Genomic DNA, 20,032 nt, shown 5'->3' with positions numbered 1-20,032 from the left:
CAGTCTGACAGGTAATCTGTAAAACTGAAATGAGCTGGTTCATATTAGGGTTATCCTGGGGCTCCACACACAGCAGTGAGGGAGCATCAAGCTCATTATATCTCTAATGAGCAGAGCTCAGTCCCTCCCTAGGCACAGGCCTGCAACCCAGACCTTTCTGCAGCAAATGAAACCCAGAAACCATTAAAAAAAAAAAAAAATCAAATGTGCTTTCTGGTGCATTGCAAGGCTTCAAACTAGATTCTGCTGGAGCAGTGAACTGATGGAGCAACAAATCCATTTCTTGGGGAAAGCAGGGAAAAAGCGTCCAGGCTGCTGCTGTTCAGAGAGCAAAGATACTTAATGCATGTCTAATGATGTAGAAAAGATGGAAAAAGTGGGCGCCTAATTACTGAAAGGAAAAGAAAGGAATGGCCCACCCAATTATTGGTTGAATTTAGTGTTTCAATCCTTTCGCAACAGCCCTGAAATTGTCAACGCAGGTAACGAGAAAGACAATGACAATCAATTCCACAGCGGGTTCATGCAAAGAAAAATTCCATTTCTGGGTGGTTTTTCTGCCTTTCAGAATTTCTAAAGAGCTGCAACAATACAAATAGCTGCTCCTTTAAAGGAACAAATCAGAATTGATTTTGTGGCGTTTTAGGTGAAGCAGAGAATCAAGATAAATAGAGTGTTCAGGTTCTGAGACCCTTCCTGAGCTCTTGGGGATTCTCCAGCTGACAAATGTAAACCCACATGAGACCTGAAAGACTGTTCACCCCAAGGAAGGATGGCCAGAATCCAGCACAAATTCATGCATTTGCCTTTCACAAAGCTGTGCTAGAAGTTGTAACTACAGAATGTGCTCTGGATTCCTGCAGGCACACAGACACCTCACCAAATCCTTACATCAGCCTGCTAGAAAAGTTTCCCTGATAGAAATTTCGTCCCATACCTGCAGTGCAGGTTACATTCAGCTGCAGGATTGCCCACACACCCTCACAAAACACAATCTTTAAATACTGGTTGTGTTGTGAGGAAGCAAGTGACCATTTCTGCCACATTTGTGACTGACTTAGACTTTGTAATGTCTAGGAACCACCAGCGTGCTGCAGGATTGAGAACATTCACTGCTCATCTGCTTCCCTCTATCTGGGGCAATAGACATTTTGAATAATGGAAGATCCTGCCAAAATGTTATAACAGCAGGTTTAGTTAAAGCCTCAATTACTAGGCACAGACTGGATAAAATCATTTGTTACCAAAACTTAAAATTACACTACTTATCTTTTTAATTACCTCCTTTCATCACTGCTGTACTCAATTTGCCCTTCACATTCACTGATGTGCAATGAGAACATCACCATACTACAGTAAGCAAAACATATTTGAGCCCACTGGAGTGCTGGTTTCAATAAAGAGACCAAAATCTCTTTATCTGTGACCTGCAGAAGCAGCATGACATTTTGATTCATGAATAAAATGCATATTTTAAAAATGTATCACATTACATTAAAATAAAGCCTTCAGTTCCTGATACAAGACAAATCAATTCCTTTACATGAATTACCATGCATGACTTCAGGCAGTTATAAAGAAGCTGATTTCAAACATTCAGTAATAAAAAATGACAATGCTTCTGATGCCATCAATAGTGACACTCTGTATGTTTTGAAAGGAAATCAAATTATGACTATCACTATTATTTCTATTCCTTTTCTCTCTTTGTTTCCCCTCAGAAAATGACAATGGCCTTGAAGTCAAATTAAACATCTGTTTGCAAAATAAACCAGAGTGCTACTGACAGCTGCTGTCGAATGGCAAATGTCCTACAGCTGTTGGGCTCCTAAATTAACAATGATTTTCATTACAAACAGCAAACAACAAGCAAATTACAGAGCTGACTTTTTTTTTCTTCCATCCCACTATTTCAAATTTATGAAAATGCAGACTCTCCTAGAGACTCAGCCAGAAAGAAATCACAGCTTACTGTTTTATTTCCCCACTTGAGCAGGCAGCAAAAAGTCAGAGAAAATCAGATTTCAGAACATCCCTCCTGACACGTCTTAAATACTTTTTGGCACTTTCCTCTAGGATATGTAAATAGAACTAATAATTACTTGAGGATTTACCTTGCTCTGAGGCAAATTCTGTCAATAAGAAAAAGTACTGAAGAAACATTTTCTTTATTTTTCCTACATCTATTTGGATTTGTAAATACACAGGTGCAGGGGAAGCCTGATCATAGTACACAGTACAATCACCCAGGAAAGTCAGACAGAAAAGGCTTGGGCAGTTCATTAAAGTCCCTTCTGTCATCACTTTTTACAGGTTCCTCATTTATCTTCAGGTTAGGGGTCAGAAATTAGGAACATTAGAAAGCACTGCACCTCATTTTCCTCTTCACATGAGTTTTTGAAATGCACAATTTGAACACACCAGTGCCCTTAGAACAGTGTTGAGAACCTGGAAGGAGCAAAGAACTCTGAGTGGATAGTGGTTAAAAAAATAAAAATGGGAGTTTTAATTGTCCTGTGTGGTTTTGTAAAATGCCATATTAGGGTACAGGTGAATTCTGACTGGTTCTGTGTTTGTGTCCACTGTTAACCTTATTAATTTTTTTTTTATTATTGAAGAATTTCCCCACAAAGTCTGGGGAAAATACAGTGATGATCAAAGATGTAAGTGATATCACTTTCTTGTGATAAGGCATGTTGAACTTTTCCAATGCCTGAATCCCTACCCCACTGCACACCCATGCACAACCTTTTTCTTTCCTACAAAACACCTTGTTTTATTATTTGTGAATAAAACAAAAATTATATGGAACAATGAAAGTAACCGCACATGCCTTCATTTTACCACAAAAATCCATAACACGGATTTTTTTAAAAATATGAATTATTGTAGACATTTTCAAGGTAGAGTGTAAAAAAGTTTTAAAATACTATCTTTCATAATAAAGCCATAATTACATTCCCTCTGCTGCTAGAGAAAGACCACCACCCTTCTCCTTACCCTGTTTTTCTGGTTTTGCTCTCCTCAAGGAACAAACCCATCCTTGAATAACAAAACCATTAAGCTGTTTTGCAGCACTACATCTTTACAAACAAAACATCATATGAATGAGCCTAACTAGATTTTACAGGATTGCTTTAATTATTGCACCATAAAATACATTATCTAAAAGACCACAAAATTGTAAGAAAATCCATTTGTTACGCTTTCCAAATTCACATGTGATGTAAAAGGAACAATACTAAACCTGTGAGAAAATGAAAGTGAAATAAGTGAAATGGTGTTAAATGTAGATGTGTCAGTAGATCCAGGGGACTGTTACCATATATATTGAGATAAAATGTGCTTTTTTACACCTAATAGTAGAGCTGATATGAATTAGAACCCATCTAAAAATGCAATTCTCTTTCTTCCTGACACAAACTCTCTGTAGGTGTTTCATTTATGAAATAAAATACACGTTTCTAAGTCAGTTTCATTTAAAAGTTTAAACTTTTGTCCTATTTGTTAAAAAAAAAAAAAATTGCTGGATGTAGACAATATTTAATTCATTTTTAAGGAACCAGGATAGCAATACAAGCTTTTCTATCCTGCACGAGTTTATAAAAAGTCACTGGCCACTAGCTGCTCTTGAGAAAACAGGACAAAATTGAAAAATTTGTTGAGTAATGCATAATAACCCAGTGTTGAAGGACAGTGATGGACCCAAATCTGCTCATTCCCAACCCATGGCCATTTAAAGCTGGGCCAAGAATGGGGAAAAATGAAGGCCCACCCAAAAGGATCTCACAATTGAAAATGGCACATTTTCTATCTATCAAAGGTTTGTTCTCTGGGCTGTTAGGATGCACAGAGATATCTTAGTTTGCTATCTTAATTGTGTAAAAAATACCTAAAATGTCTACATAAAACACTATTTCAGCTATGAAATAGGAGGCTGTACTGCTGCTATCTCTATCAAAAATGAAGTTCAGAAGGTGCTGCCATGTGGTAGTTAACTGGAAAATTAAGATTTGAATTTTTTTTGAAAATAGTAGTACAGAAATTATAAAAATTTCTCTGCATGCAGAAGACTCACTGATTCACCTAGGAAAAAGAATAAAGTTATTTATAACATAAAAACTTTTATCTTCTGTTCCATAAACAGAGCCCTTTTCTAGGCAAGGGGGGCAGGCTGGTCTCTCCTTTTCCTTGGCTGTTGTTATTTATTCATAATGGCAAGCTGTCAGTAAATGCTTTACAGCTGTGCTCACTGTTAGCACTCTAATAAACAGGTAAAACTGTTGACATGAAGTGTCTGCACAATCTGAGAGCGTGAATGGAAAAGACAGAATAACAAATTTAATACCTGATTCAAGCAAGCAGGGTTTCTAGTTTTGGTTTCTAGGTTTCAGTGTTGCTAGTTTTTATGTTTGGAAAACTTAGAGGCACAATTTTAAAGTGAATTTCTCATGGTCTGTCAGCTGTGTGCCACTTGTGCTCCTCTGCTTCAAAAAAGTATCCCAACAAATCAAGAAAAATCCTGTATATTGGGGTAAGTAGGCCCTACCAAAAAAAAAAAAAAAAAAAAAAAAAAAAGGGAAATATTTTAGTGATTAAAACATCAGAGAGGAGCAAAGATTTTGAATGAGTTAAGAGATGGGACCTCTGAGTTGTTTTTAATGAAGTTTATTTTCTTGTCTTTTGCATAGGCAGGAAGGGTGAGTTCAGCTCACACCTTCACTGCATGGCTCAGAAGGCCACAAGACCCTCAGTTACAGGACATTTTAAGGAGTTATTGACCAATAAAACACTGCCAACAAGGATATTTATGGTTTTGACCCAATCCTTAAATATTTCATCTTATGGACCCATGTTACAGTGTGAGCTTTCTTAGCAATCATGTTATGACACACAAACCTACAGTGCTGCATTCTAAACTCCTTGTTTACCTTTGTAGCTACTTTAATTTCTATATCTTAAGTTCTAAACTTTCCTTTACTTAGCTGAAGTAAAGAAAAAGTAAAGCTTGTCTCTGCTTTAAGCTATAAATTCACATTCTTGCCTCTAGCACCCAAGTGTGGAAGCCTTTTCCAAGGTTTCAGATCAAATCCTATGTGTAGTTCTAAGCTTTCACTTACAGGCCCAAAGCTCTGGGAGTTCCTTGCATTTTGGATTCCGAGAGAGAATTTCATCACCTTAGTCAAGCAACCTGAATAAATTCAAACCATGGCCAACTTCTCTGTGCCAGCTCATTGATACTGATGAGAGATTTAGGACAAGCATGAAAAGCTGCAAACAAATTTTTCACCTGTAACTGCACATAATTCTTTGTTCTGTATTGTTTTTAAAATTCAGCTCTGTGATCATCTATCAGATGTTTTTACATGACTGGCAGCAGTTTCAGAAGCACTGCAGCTTCCACCCGTGTAAAGCAGTCTGGCAACTGGAACTTCTTTCTGTTGGAGGCAAATTTATGCAATATTGGTTTTGTGGGAATCATAGTAACAACACTTTTAGTCAGAAGGATTAAAATCCTATTTCAGAGTTATTCTGAGCAGCTCAGTTTGGCCTTCCTCATAAGCACTCCTCTTAACACAGGGTTGAGGGTTTGATCACATATTAATTTACACACCACAAAGCTGTTCTTGTGAATTTTGGGCCTTGTTATCCCGGTGCCTCATGCTCTGTTTCTGGCCCAGGGATCTCACCCTGAGTTTTGAGTGCAGAGAAGAGATCTGGCTGCCCACCAAGACAGTTTCAGGATGTAGGTGCAGTTCTGAACTCCTGAGGTTTTTATGACACTTGGTTCTTTTTTTAGTATCTCCTACAGCACATTTCAGCGCGATGTTTACTCAGAGCGACAGGCCAAGTGACCTGAATGAACAAAATGCTTGAAGCTACAAGAAATCAAAAGGTCAATGTTCAAAAACTGGAGTTCCCTCATCCTCAGAGCTTTGAAGCTTGAGAGGAAGAGGATGGTCAGAACCCACAAGGAGGCTGGAAACTGAGTGTTGTATCCAAGGCCCAGACCCAGGGACTGGAATTGAATTTGTCCTTGTGGATATGACAGCTTTGCTCCAGCAGCACAACCATCTAAAAGATTTTGCTTGATATACACTGAATATGCTATACTTTTTATTTAGAAGCCTGCAATTCTTTAAAATTCCTCTGCTCTCTCATTACATGCAAACAAGAGGCAGTGTAATTAAAATCATGATGATAATTACATATCCAGGAAAACAAGAAGCTCCACACTTTTCCTCAAGAACTATAAAACATTTCCCTAGAGATGGCTCAGAACACATTGCCAGAAACAAACAGCAGAGACACCACCATGAACCCAGTGCATTTCTGCAAGTGCTGATGGTAATAAACAGCATTTACAGATAGCAGATTTTAATTTGTTGGTTGTTTAAGCACGATATGTATAGCAGAAATAAATACCTTGTCTGCAGGAATTTTGCTGCATTTGCCATACAAGTCACATGAGTTGTCTGAGAACCCAATTAGTTCAGGAGCCAGTTGCAAACTGTGGTTTCTTCTCTGAATGGTAAATTGAATATAACTTATCTGCATGTGGCCATCATTTACTGCATTTAACTATCAATCTCAGCCTCAGCAGCAAATGCTAAAGGAGGAGAAGATAATTACCATCTCACAGGACTTGACTCTCCATGAGATCTACACCAGCTGACAGATTTACTCAGTTTGGATAGTAACAAGATCCTCCCTACCATGAAATTTTAATATGTGACAAGCTAAGAAAACTTGACCAAATTTTCCTCACTCTTGTGTTCTAGCACAGAATTCTAAAGGACTTGCAGGAAACTCCCTATTCTGTATTTCCCACCAAAGGGTCAGACCTTTACCCACACTCAGCTGAGACATTGTCTTGAGGAATCCAACAAACCAGATGAATCTAGGGCTCAAAGCAACCTAAAAGACGTGATTTTTCCATCACTGCTAAGAAGCTTTCAATAAACTTTTATTGTCCTTTTATTGGTCAATGGGACGAATTACTATTTGAAATCCATACTTTAGACTTTCCTTGTTTAACAAGATAAATTTCTATTGCTTGGAGTTGTTTTTTTTTTTACAGAATTAAGCACAGCCTCTGAATATTAGCTGTCAGATTAAAAAAAAAAAAGCATATGTACTGTTCTACTTTTTATGAAAAGTAGAATATGCTAAACCAAGCATGAAAGTTTATATGAAGGAAAAGAAAGGTGCTTCTTAAAACAGCTTTCATTCACTTCAAAAATATATTTAAGCAGATTGACCAAGACAGGGTTCAAAACCCCAAAAATTTCTCTACTTCCCTGTGATGATACAAACACCACCAGGCTCTGCCACTGCTCTATTGTTTGTGTAATTTTTATCTGTATAATTGCACGTTGCAAAAAAAACCCCATAAATTTTTCTCAAGAAAGTTGTAACAGTGGGTTTTCAAGAGATCCTAAAAAGATCCTAAAAACCAAATGCATTTTGAAGAGCTCAGAAACCTAGTTAAGTGAAGTTTCAACCAGAAACTTTTATCAGAAGAAGAAGGAATGACCTGGCCCTCCCATCTTGACGTGTTGGTGTGCAATAAATCACAAGAAACAAGGGAAAGAAAATAGGGAGAGAAATGAACATGGAAACAAGCAGGATGTGCACACCATGACAGCTTGGAAGGTCCAAATGGAAAAATAGGAAACAGGGCTTAAAGCTTGAGGGTCTCCCAAGCAGAGTGTAAAATAAAAGATTTTTCTCTTCAGTGAGACTCAAGCACAGGCCTAAGTGTGTGGATAAATGGAGCCTCAGCTATTTATGCACCCAAAAAGCACATTTAGTGCTGGCAGTTTCAGTAGAGTCCAGAAGGATTCAAACATTTAGGGTATTTTCACTGTCATCTCTTGTTGGGAATGAAGAAAATGCATGAATTAGTCTCAAGTAAACAATTACTGCACAACATCATATGTTAATGCATTTTCTTCTTTTTTATCCTCACAATTCTAAGTCTTCACAGAGAGAAAGATGTTTAGAAAGCAAAGTAGTGACAATAAGTCAAATTTAAATACATTTTTTACCCCTAAGCTTTGAATTTTGCAGTAATTTAGCATTAAACACAGTCGTGGACATGTCAAATGATTCAGGATCCCTTACTGAACCCTACAGGCACAGGTTCCCATTTTTCTGTGTCATTTTGTGCTGGGAAGGTGCCACACAAATCTGATCAAGTCTTTCCACCAAAGCTACCAGACTCCACAAACTGCAGAAAAAACCAGCTGTTCCCAAACCTCATTACTAGTTCAGGAAAATCTTCCTGGAAGACTCTATATTAGTTGTACCACTACAAAAAAATTGCGTTATTTGGCACTGAAACTGTGATAAGTTTTTATGGGTCAGTTAGATTTAACTACGTGACTACGTTTAACTTTTCAATATATTGAAGTCAGCAGATCAAGGCTAGGGAAGAAGTAAATCCTCATGATCCAGAACAGGCTCCAAAATGTTGCCATTCTGTTTTGGAAATTCTAAAACAAAGATATCATAGGCTGCAAGGATTGAAACAGATGTGTGTCATGGACATATTTTATGAAAAATCTTTTGGCTAAGACATTTTCTTTTGAGAAGCTGAGAGGCCTCAGAAACGAAATGTAAACAATGATTTTCTGCTGCTGTGGAATGCAACAGGTGCATTTTTTTATTGGCCTTATGTGATTGTTTTTAATTAATGGTCAATCACAGTCCAGCTGTCTCAGACTCTCTGGTCAGTCACAAGATTTTATTATAATTATTTTTCTTTTCTTTGCTAACTTTCTGATGAAATATTTTCTTCTATTTCTTTAGTACAGTTTTGATATATTATTTTCTTTTAATATAATATATATCATAAAATAATAAATCAGCCTTCTGAAGCATGGAGACAAGATTCTCACCTCTTCCCTCGTCCTGAGACCCCCGCGACCACCACAGGTATGTATTGAACTATTAAAAAAATATTTTCACTCCCATCACATACAGAAGAAAGAAAAAACACAGAGGGTTTGTTTCCTTCAAAGTTCAAGGTTTCAGAATTTTTCCATTATGAGTTCGCATTTAATTCTTCAATATTTGCTTTTAGATTTTTTTCTTTTATCATCTAGGATAACCATGAAATCATTATTTCTAATGCTGATGTTCCAATAATTATGTATAAATAATTTCCAAAATTTCCATTCTGTTCTATGGGAGAGGACCATAAAGGAGGTTTGTGAAGAAGGCTGATGACAAACTGCAACACAGATGCCACCAAATCTTCACATGCAAAAGAGAAAATATGAATGTTTTTAGTGCCAGGAGTGATTGCTATGCATAGGCCCATGGAGGGCTGCACTGCAGCACAAACAAATGCCACATTTTGAGGTTCATCTCTGCCATCAGCAACTCTCAATAATTGTCATTCTTTCTTTAAACAGTCCTGAGCTGTTCCTTACCTCCTGAGGCCAACAAAGCATTCATTGGGAGGAAACTCTTATTTGTCATTTAATTTTTCCTGAAAGGTACTTAGCAACTTCCTTCCACTTTCCAGCAGCACACACACCCCAAAGACACCCACAGCACACTGTAAATACCTGGTCATAAACATCTTTGTCTCTAATTCCAATTCTATTTAGGACACCAATGGAAAAAAAATTAGATCCATCAACCTGTGTTGTTGAATAGCATTACTGGATTAAATTTTAGATCTTGTCTCTTTATAAAGCGTCGTCACCTTATTATGAATTTACTCAAATAGCAAGTGCCCTAAGTAATCTTGGTTATACAGCTAAGAGGGGGTCAGTCCTGGGGGGAAGACCAGGGAGCTTTACTGATAAAAAGCTGAGAAACACTCAAGCAATCTTCTGGATTGCCAAAGGAACACTCAAAAAATTCCATCTATAAACATTACCAAACTTATTTCCAGGGTTTGTTTCAGCCTAACGTGCACGTGTCTGTGCTGAACTAAAGAAAAGGCTGTAAGTGTATTCTTGAGCTGAAAAACCAGGGGATTCTTTCAATTGACAAATCAATTACAATTAAAAAAAAAAAAATTTTTCCTGAATTGGTCTGAACTATCTTCAGCACAACCTTTGAGATAACATTTCCTTAAAAGCCTAAAAGTCACCATCCCCAGCACTGAAAAACCTCTTTGAAATACTTCTGCAGGGCACGTCTTAGCAATTTTTAAGGCTTCTCCCAGACATGGATTCAAAACAAGCAAAGGATTCCCAACTACACATAAATATTTGGCCCATCTGTCCAATTAAATACAGCAAACAAAGTCTTAAGAGACAGGACAGCATTTCTCTGGCACTCTTTAGTTCTACAGACTAGTGAGTGACCCAAAATCAAAGTGAACATACATAGAGTTATCTTTATTTACTGCTTGAAAGGCATGATTCCACATGACAGTGTGTAATAATAGTAAAATATCAGTAAATGATCACTAGGCCTAAAATGAAAGCATTCACCTCTAAATAAATAAACCTGGTTTTTCTGATAAAGGTCCATTTAGACAATGACTTTGCAGAACATTTTTATTATCCATCTCAACAAAGAGCCGGTTTTTTACCCACCAGAGGAATGCAATTTTGATCTTAAACTTAAGAACTTTTAGGGGTTTTTTACATGAAACTGAGGGCAACCAAGTTCAATTAAGGTTGCTGACTCAATGCTTATTGAAGGCTTGGACTTCCTTTTGAATATTGAGGCTTTAAATTGCTAACATTTCACTCTGCAAGTAGAGCCAAACTTAGTAAAATGCATCCAAAAAGAAAAAAAGAATTAAAAACTCCATTTTTTCCAATAAGTACTCAACTTATTAAGTGAATTTTACTTTAAAATGCCTTAAAATACTTACTTCAGGATGACACAGCCTGTCCCAGCGGGAGGAGCTGTCCAAAACACCTGGATGCGTGTCCTCCTCCTGGGTGTGCTCTCAGTCACAGCAACGGGACAATTGCTCATGAACTGGGTTTCTTCTTCGTCTATGATCTAGGCCCATGCAAGGAGAGGAACAGGAAAAAGGTAAGGACATGCCTGGCCAACACCTTCCACCTGTGTTTTGTCAGCTCGTGTTTTCTTTTGGGTGCAATATTTATAATTCTCTCGGCTCAGCTCAGCACTGCTTCAGTGAATTTATGTAGAACACGCAGACTGAAGACCAAAAGCTCACAAAATAAAGACAGTAGAATAAGTCAGTTCTGGGTAAAGACAATTCAGGCCTTTCTGAGCATCGCTGCAAATAACCTTTTTTTTTTTTTTTTTGTGGATCTTGATTACTGGATGTTCCTGTAAATATTAATGAACTGAAAATAATAAAATATTCATCATTTCAGATGATTGGGATTCCATTATTTAGTCCAAAATGCAGCTATTTTTGCTTTTTTGACTGATTGATGGTTAACAGAAAAGTTTAAATGGTACAAGTCAAAAGCCAGAGAGGCAGATTTGAAACTGCTGCTCCAAGGATTTTACTCCAAGGTGTCATGTCAAAATAGCTTTCTCACTGCATATGTGTTTCATGGATGGTACTTTAAGCCTTCTGTTCATCAGATCTCAAAGACATTTCATCAGAAACTGTTAAGTTTTATCTGAAAACAGGCAATGCTCTGAGATTGCAAAATTTCTCTTCAAAATGCTCAGTGGTCCTGTTTCATTTGATGAAGCCACAATTCACACAACACTGGGTCAGCATTCAGGAAATGAATTACAAACCTTACCATTTTGAGAAAAAAAAAAGCTGTATTTATCAATTTATTGCAAGATTCAGCTCTGAAGGGGCTTTTTCAGAATCCTGGTTGTAACAACACACACACACAAAATCATACTCTTTTTCCAATTAAACTATAAAAAATAATCAAATCTTCTGGCAGCAAACATAAGATTAAGCAAGTGTTTTGACTAAAAACAAACAAACAAACAACTCCTTTGCATTCTAAAAAAGAAAAAAAAGAGAGGCAAAATCTATAATTGGGCCAGATCTGCTTTAGTGAGTGGGCATCTTCCCTATCTCACCCAAGGAGGTTGCCAACATTCCCAAACAGTTTTAGCTAAGCCAACAAACATTTCTGTATTTCTGTGGCAGAATGAAGTGGTGCTGGCCCAGAGGAGTGCTGAGAAAGTCTCTTTAGCTGGTCAATAGGGCAGTGGCTAATGAGTTTTAAATTTAGAGCCATTAACACGCCTCGAGTTTTTTAACGCTTCGTAGAATCTGTGTAAGCAAACACAATGTGCACATTTGCTGGGTTTTAATTAACAGGAAACAGTGGGAAGTGTGAGATCCAGTGGTGGCTTAAGCTGACTGCAGAGTTTCTACTTCTGCTGGATACAATTTAATGGGTGTAAGTTGAGCACCAAGAAATCCCTGACCAACAATTCCGTTTCGGCCACCAACTGTAATTATTTCATCTGCCTTATTCCTGCATCAGTGAAATAAAGAATAAAACTGCCTGCTCATCCCTCAGAAAGGTTGTCTCAATTATTCCACGACCATATCAATTGACCTTTTATCCCTATCTCACAGCAATCCATTCGCAATCAAAACCCAATTTTGGTGGCAGCTCTGAGGGAAGAATGAGTGATTTTCTACCATCTCATACACAATGAAACACTATTGCACGTTGTACAAAAGCATGGTAATTCCCATTGAAAAAGCTCTTAGGAGGTCTTCAGAATGTTCTTTAAAAGGACAGCTTTTCTAAAATATGGAAATATTACAAATTACTGTACAAATTACACTGGCTCCCTTGCCAGACGCAAAGTCTTGGATAAAAACTTTAAGAATGTGTTAAATCTAGGTCAAGATAACGTAACTACATGTAAGTATGAATAGGATTGATCAGATACAAGCTATTCCACAATGACCAACGAAACTTGCTCCCAATTCAGCGGAGCTCTTACCTGGCACAGGTTCCACCAATGAATGTTTCTTGAGAAGCCCAACTGCAATGAATTGGTGCTCTCCAAGTATAAAACCACTATTTCCACTTAACAAGACCTAAAGATCATTCCTCCAGCAGTCATCACTCTAGACCTACCTGTTGTTATCATATTGCTGTTATCATATTTCTAGAGTCTCATACCTTCTGGGTGGTTTTCTCACCAGCAGCTCTTCACAGCAGTGCTGTTCCTGCTTCTCCATCAGGACTCCTCCAAGGCTCTCCCTGACCAGCCAACCCACCCCCTTTTATCCCAGTTATCTTCATTAGCCACAGCTGCTGCCCAATTAAGGACATCACAGCTGCAGCCCATCTAGAACAACTAGGATTGGGGCAAGGCCACTCATACAATACACATATTTTACTAGGACTCAAAGGCCACCTATACAATACATACTAAGATTCAATGGCCACCTATACCTACCCATGTGCATTTGCATGTTAAATAAATTCTTATTCCAGTTGAATCCATCCTGCTTTTCCCCCAACAGTGAATGGAATCACAAGGAACCCCAAAACCAAATCCAGCAACCAAAGGAAGGAGTTGTGAGTAGTTATTAAAAGGCAAATTTATGAGTTGCCTGCAAAAGCAGAAGTTGAAATATGTGCTTGGATTTTGGCTAGCCATTACACTGAAGGACATCCCTGTTCTAGTTGCAGCAAATGAACACAGAAATGGTTTTTGCACTTCTACTGCAGATCTAATTCCTTCAAACTAGCAAGTAAAGAGTTTTCTAAAGTATTTCTATTATAAACTAATTAGAAAGTTCTGTTTGCGTTTTAGAACACGATCCTGGAAGAACAGGAAGTGGCTGAGCCCCAAGGCTACATCATGATTTCCTGCATCACTAACCATCAAAGCAGAAGGCTTATGCAATGTGTCTACTGGAAAACACTGAGCTGAAAATCATAAGGTCTTCCAAAAAGCATTCCTTTGAAGAAAAACTGGACAGAAGCTTTCTCTGATGTTGACAGAATGAAGTACAGAACTCCTAAATTAGTTGGAAAGGCTCAAATGCAAGCTGATTTGAGATGATTAAAGAAAGTAATTTTACCATATATAATAAACACAAGAATTTTTCAAATTCTAGGATTTCATATAAACTATCTCAAATCTATTTGTTAAAAAGATGGGGGAAAGTTCTTTCTGTATCCATGGAGGTTCAATTATTTAAAACAAGTCTCTTAGGCGTGATAAGAAGGGAATCCTGATTTATACTCCAGGATTACAAATGACATGATATTTTAGGGCAGCGGATGATATTATTGCACTCCCATGTAGGAGAAAAGCAATAGTGTCCTGGCCAACTTTGGGAGAAAAAACAACCATGTAATACAATCCTGATTTTTTTTCTGGAATCAAGTCAGACCACATAGGCGTGAAGGAAAGATTTGGCAGGGAAAAGGCACGCAGATTAAAATGTAGCATTTGCAAAATTACAGCTTCTAAACCCCAGGTTATCTGTAATGGGAAGCCTTACATTTTCAAGAATGGGCCAGCAAATTACCCACAGGTTGGACAAAAATCCTAAACCCAAAAAATAGACACTTGGCCAAAGAATCTGAACCCTCAGAGGGAGGGATCTCTATGTGATTTATCCTTTTGAATCCAACAAATGCAGTAACATTAGATTTTAATATTCTAGTTGGGTTTTGGTGTGGTGGTTTTTTGGTTTTGTGTGTTCTGGTGGATTTTTTTTTTTTGTAGTTTTTTTTTTTCCTCCATGATGATTGTGGACCAATTTGGACCAACTGGACCAATCTACTCCTTCAGAAAAACTAGCATAAATCCCAAACAAGATTTTTGGAGTTAACTGGGATTCAAATGAGTGTCACAACAGGGAGAATTTGGCTGAACTTGGGTAAATCTACAAACATAAAAGTAAGGCTATTACAAGGGAAAATTTACCAGCTCCAGGCATCCTTTGCTTATTCCAAAAACTGATGGGGTTGAGGACAACTTTTGGGTGTTCCTGAAAAGCAGGAGTGGATAACTGCTCAGTTGTTAACAGAAAAAGGAACAGTTGGTTTTCTCAGAATTGGAACATTTCATGCTGACTGACAAAGCTTGCTGTTTCTGGTTTCTTTAAACTGTTAATCAAATAAACCAGGCAGTCATACTCCTTATCCTGAAATTTATATCAGTATTGGGAAAGAAAAAAAAAAAAAAAAAAAGTTAAAAAATTTCAAAACACCATAGATCACAAAGAAAGGGATTAGTGCTGAGTACAAAAGGAGATGAAGTTACATAAACCCTCTACTGGCTTGTGTCCACTTCCTTAGCTGGAACCACTGGCTAGGACCTTCAGCACCATTCCTTGTTCTGTGGACACATCATCACTTTTCACTCTCTGAAACAGCTGCACTCTACTGGAACAATAGAATTACAGGAAAGAAAAAAAAATTATAAAAGGACACAGTTAAAAGTTCACAAGATAAGCATCTTTGTGGGCAGATTTCTTCCTTGGAAGAGCTAATATGAATGTTGCAAAACTGTCTTCTCCTTGAGGAAACTTTCCAATTATAAAAAAGAACATTGGGTCTACGTAATAGCAATAATATTTGGCCTTTAGGGATTAATCTAGAACAGAGGTTATTAGATAGAACATAAAATTAACGATGTACAAAGTCAGTCTAAAAACCCTGCCTCAAAGATATGCTTCACATAACCACATTCTCTGTCTAAAGCACACAGCATTTGTCTCAGAGTCTGTGCTCAGAACCAGAAGAATCAGAACTGGGATGTTTTATGCACTGTCAGTACCCAGTCTTTGTGCAGATCATGGTTCAAGGTTGTACAGAACCGCTGAGCCCTGCTGGGCTCTCTGGCCACCCTTAGCAATGCACCACAAGGCTGAGGCTGGCTTTAATATCCTTATATTAAATTATGTAATATATATTCATATGCATGTATATAAATAAACAGATATTATAAAATATATTAATAAAATGTAATGTAAAGTAATATAATATATACAATTAAAAATAATTCTAATATATATAATTTTAAAATATCTATTTTAAAAAATAATATAATGTAAAATAAGGTAATATAGTGTAATATAGTGTAATTTAATACAATATTATACAATATTATACTATAATATACCGTACTATACTATAATATAGCATACTATACTATAATCTACCATAATATACTATACTAAAATATAAAATATAATATACTACACTATTATATACTATACTATTATATACTACTATATTATAATATAATATATACTATTATATACTATACTATAATATATATAATAGTATATAATATAATATAATATAATATTATATTATATTATATTATATTATATTATATTATATTATATTATATTATATTATATTATATTATATTATATTATATTATATACTATTATATACTATACTATACCCTTATATACTATTATATTACATACTATTATATTCCATTCTATTCTATTATATTATATTAATAAAAATATATCATATTAATGATTAGGGCTAGGATTTGATAAGGGTTAGGATTTGGCTCTGATAAGGGTTAGGGTTACTCTGAAGCACTGAGAAAAGTGCAGATTTATTGAAGAAAGGCAGTGCTAAAATACACCTGTAGATTGTCTCTGCGTTCTGATAACTTCTAGCCCAAACTCTATGTAGATCTCACACAAAGTTGCAATCAGAAATCAAATTGAGTTCTGTAATCATTACCTGAGGAAAAATATTTTTGCTATCAAGAATCTGCTGTGTTTTGCTCTGCAGTCCAAACCAACCTGAGGTCTTTTATTCCTGCAGGGCTGCTGCAGGGTCTGTTTCAAGGTGTAACTCAAACAAAATGAGAAATAAAGCAGTTCAGGGTGACAGGAGCCTGAAGTGCAGTGAAGATGCAGCACTACACACCACCAAACATCTTCTCCTGCTCCAGCCTGGCTATGGGAGCCTTAACAAAAACAGCTATTTCCTCTTTCCTTAATATGCATGAAAAGAGTAAAGAGATTATGTGTATTGCCAGAAACATGGTGACAGTAGCTTGACAGGATTTAGTAAATGTAAAATGTCATACTGCATATTTTTCTTGCTTCAGAACCACTCTTAGTTAACTTAGAGCTCTAACGTGCTGAATTATAAAGCTTGCACTGAAAGACTTATGCTTGTAAAGTTAAAATGGCCAATTAAGGTGATGCTGTCAGTAAAACTCAAGAGATGAATGAGCACAGACTGTTGTGAGTTGAGGCAGTTTCATCTTTGTTTCCCATGAAGTTTCCTCCTTGATCACAACACTAACATTGCTGTGAGAGCAGTTTAGTAAATTGACTTTATCACACTGCATGACTGGGGAGAGGGGTTGGTAGATAACCCAGTTTTGCCCAGATAACATTATTTTTATCATCTCTAACAGAGAAACTCTACCAGGCACAGAAAGCTGTCATTGTTCTCATAGCTACAAATCACATTGGGCTCTTTCAGTAATTTTCTTTAAGTAGTTGCTTCGACTAAGGAAAATTCTTCCATTTCACATTTAAAAAGCAATTTGCAAACACTGATTTCCAGCAGGGGAAGGACAAAAACTTTTACAAATTCTACCATCTTTTGAAATGCCTTCAAATATTCCAGCTTCTTAGCACATCCAGTGCTCTCCAGCAACGCTGGCCAGAAGCTGGGAATTATTTTGAACACTGGACTTGCTTTCCACACCTTGGCACACAAAGGCCCAAAGTGGCTCTTGCCAAAGAGAGTTCCCTGGCACGAGCATCAGAGCATACAAATTACTCCCAGCACCAGGAAACTGTGCAAAGGAACTCTGTGTGACGTTTTGTACAAAAGCAACGAGTCACTCTGTGCCTTGCATGGCAAATGGCTTAAATTCATTCCCGCTGCCTGCTGTCCCCTCCACACAGCACATTTAGAGTATTTGAAATTATGTGTGTGGATTCTGGGAAAGATTGAACATTTTAGTTCAAAGAAACTGGACTTTTGGCCCACTTTGCTGTACAATTTAATCAAGTTAGACCTAAACCTAGAGTAAGTTTACTGAGGTCAGACTCTGTGCTGACCAAGTCAAACACATTCATTTGTGGGTTACAGGTTTTTTTCATTATATTCAGGCAATAGCTAAAGAAATTGATTCACTTTTCTATGAAAGGAGAGGGAGTTTTATGGTCTAAGCATAGTTTAAATTAGGAAGCATGAAACAGCAGATGAAAAAAGAGTAAATTTTACGATTGTAAAACGAGAGTGAAGACATTTTACTACCAAAACTCTGCTCCAAGATTTAGGAAGCAGAGCTGTCCCACTGCAGCCTTAAAACAGATTCACAACCACTGAGGATGATGGGGGACACCGAGGAAGGCTGTGCAGTGGTGACCCTTAGCAGGGGAACAGGGTCAGCATCAGTCAGAGCAGTCCTCTGGCCAGCCCAAAACAGCAGCTATGAAGAATTAAATCCAATATTAAAAATAAAAAAAAATTAAAAAATGGAGCACAGCCACTTGGAGCTCTCACAGATTTCTTATTTTTATCTTCCATGTAATGCAGAGATCAGAGTGCCAACAGTCCTTCCAAGATGACAAAACTAACACACTCATTTCAGATGGGAGTATAACCACAATAAACCTCAACAAAGATCCATGCAGGCTTCTCTGTGTGGAATACTTCCACAGAGACATTATTTATGCTCAGTGTTCCGTTGTCAAACTATTTCAGTGTGAACATTATTTATTTGGCAAAAAAAAATAGCCACCACTCCAATCTGGTAAAAAATAGCTTTTGATAGATGATGTCTCCAGTGCTTTAGCCTGGGAGAAACATTGCTTGCTGAAGGGGATACTGTATTGAAATCAACAATTGCTAGATAAAAATCACTTGAAAGAAGTAAAAGTTTAAGGATTTTGTATAATTCTTATTCATTCTGTACAGTTAGGACATTTCACTCAAGTCCATAATGCACACATTTTTCTAGCAAGTGAGAAAACTGCTGTTAATTCCTAAATGTATTTCCCACCACCATATCCAGATACATATAATGCAATCAGCTACCTCACATTAAAGAGAGCCTTCTAATCTGATTTTTCAGACAGATAAAAAAGCTTTGGGAAGTTGTTTAAAGAACAAAATGCTTTTGCAGCCTCATAAAAGAAAGTGATATAAAGGAAGGCAATGTGCACACAAGCCTGGACTGGACGTGAGACGTGACTGGGATTGCTGAGCAACCCATTCCAGAGCAGCCTGAGCTCCTTTTTCCAAACCAATATATCAAATGCCCTGTGATATCTTACTTAGGATGCCTAACAGCTTGTCACACCTCCAGTTGTTCTCAGGCTCCATAAACAGGAGTTCTTTGGGAAGAGAAATAAACCTGAGATTCCAGACCGTCAGCCTCTTCTGCCGTGCGCCAATTGCTCAAATTAAATGGAAAAGCAGCTTAGAGAGTCAACTAGAATTTAAGCCAGGGAAATCCATGGAAGACATGAAGTTGGAGTGGCCCCCTGTGTACCAAGCCTTTGTCCTGCTTTCGTGGAAAGAACAGCCAAATTCTATCAAAGATCTCCCAGCTCGGCGCATTGATGCTCACAGAACCCAGGAAGCAGAACAGAAACAAATCTGGCAGAGCTGCTGCAGTTTGAGGACTACATCTTCTACACCAGAGCACTTTTTCAGTGTCTCCAGGGATTGGGCAAGCTACATTTAAAAGGAAATTTAAATAGTGCAAAAAACCCCAAAGATAAGACACTTTGTTTGTGAACAATTTGTTTATATTTTCATTTGGCTGCATAGGGGGATTAGAAGACAAAACTTATTTAGTTATTTCTCTTATTTATCCTGCAAAAACCTGAGATATTCTATTTGAAAAAGAATTAAGAATTTCTTCTAGCATTGGCTTGCTAGTCCAGGACTGAAACTGCATCAGTTCTAGGAGTGCTAACACAGAACTTTTTAAAATTTTCAATCAAAAAACAAATCACAGAACTCCTTTTTGAACTTATTTCTGATCACCCTTGTTTGAAAAGGGACAAAACAGGGCTCTGGGCTTCCTCCCCAGACCTGGCCTTGTGTGTTGCCTTGAACCAGGGCATATGCATTTAAACCAAACTCTAGCAATGCATGAAGCACATTTCAAACAC

At 37.3% G+C, this 20,032-nt stretch overlaps 1 protein-coding gene across 1 annotated transcript in view; it reads right to left on the bottom strand.

Annotated features, from left to right (window-relative positions):
• SPON1 (spondin 1) overlaps positions 1 to 20,032 on the bottom strand; it is a 180,645-nt gene that overhangs the window by 134,963 nt on the left and 25,650 nt on the right. Inside the window, exon 3 of the mRNA XM_014269910.3 lies at positions 10,847 to 10,980. Within this exon, the coding sequence (XP_014125385.2) occupies positions 10,847 to 10,980 (134 nt within the window). The remainder of the gene's footprint in view (positions 1 to 10,846; positions 10,981 to 20,032) is intronic.

The sequence above is a fragment of the Zonotrichia albicollis genome, chromosome 6 (assembly GCF_047830755.1).
Source record: "Zonotrichia albicollis isolate bZonAlb1 chromosome 6, bZonAlb1.hap1, whole genome shotgun sequence".
Lineage (NCBI taxonomy): Eukaryota > Metazoa > Chordata > Aves > Passeriformes > Passerellidae > Zonotrichia > Zonotrichia albicollis.
The sequence above is the reverse complement of the archived record's forward strand: the minus strand, read 5'-3'. Positions and strand labels throughout refer to the sequence as shown.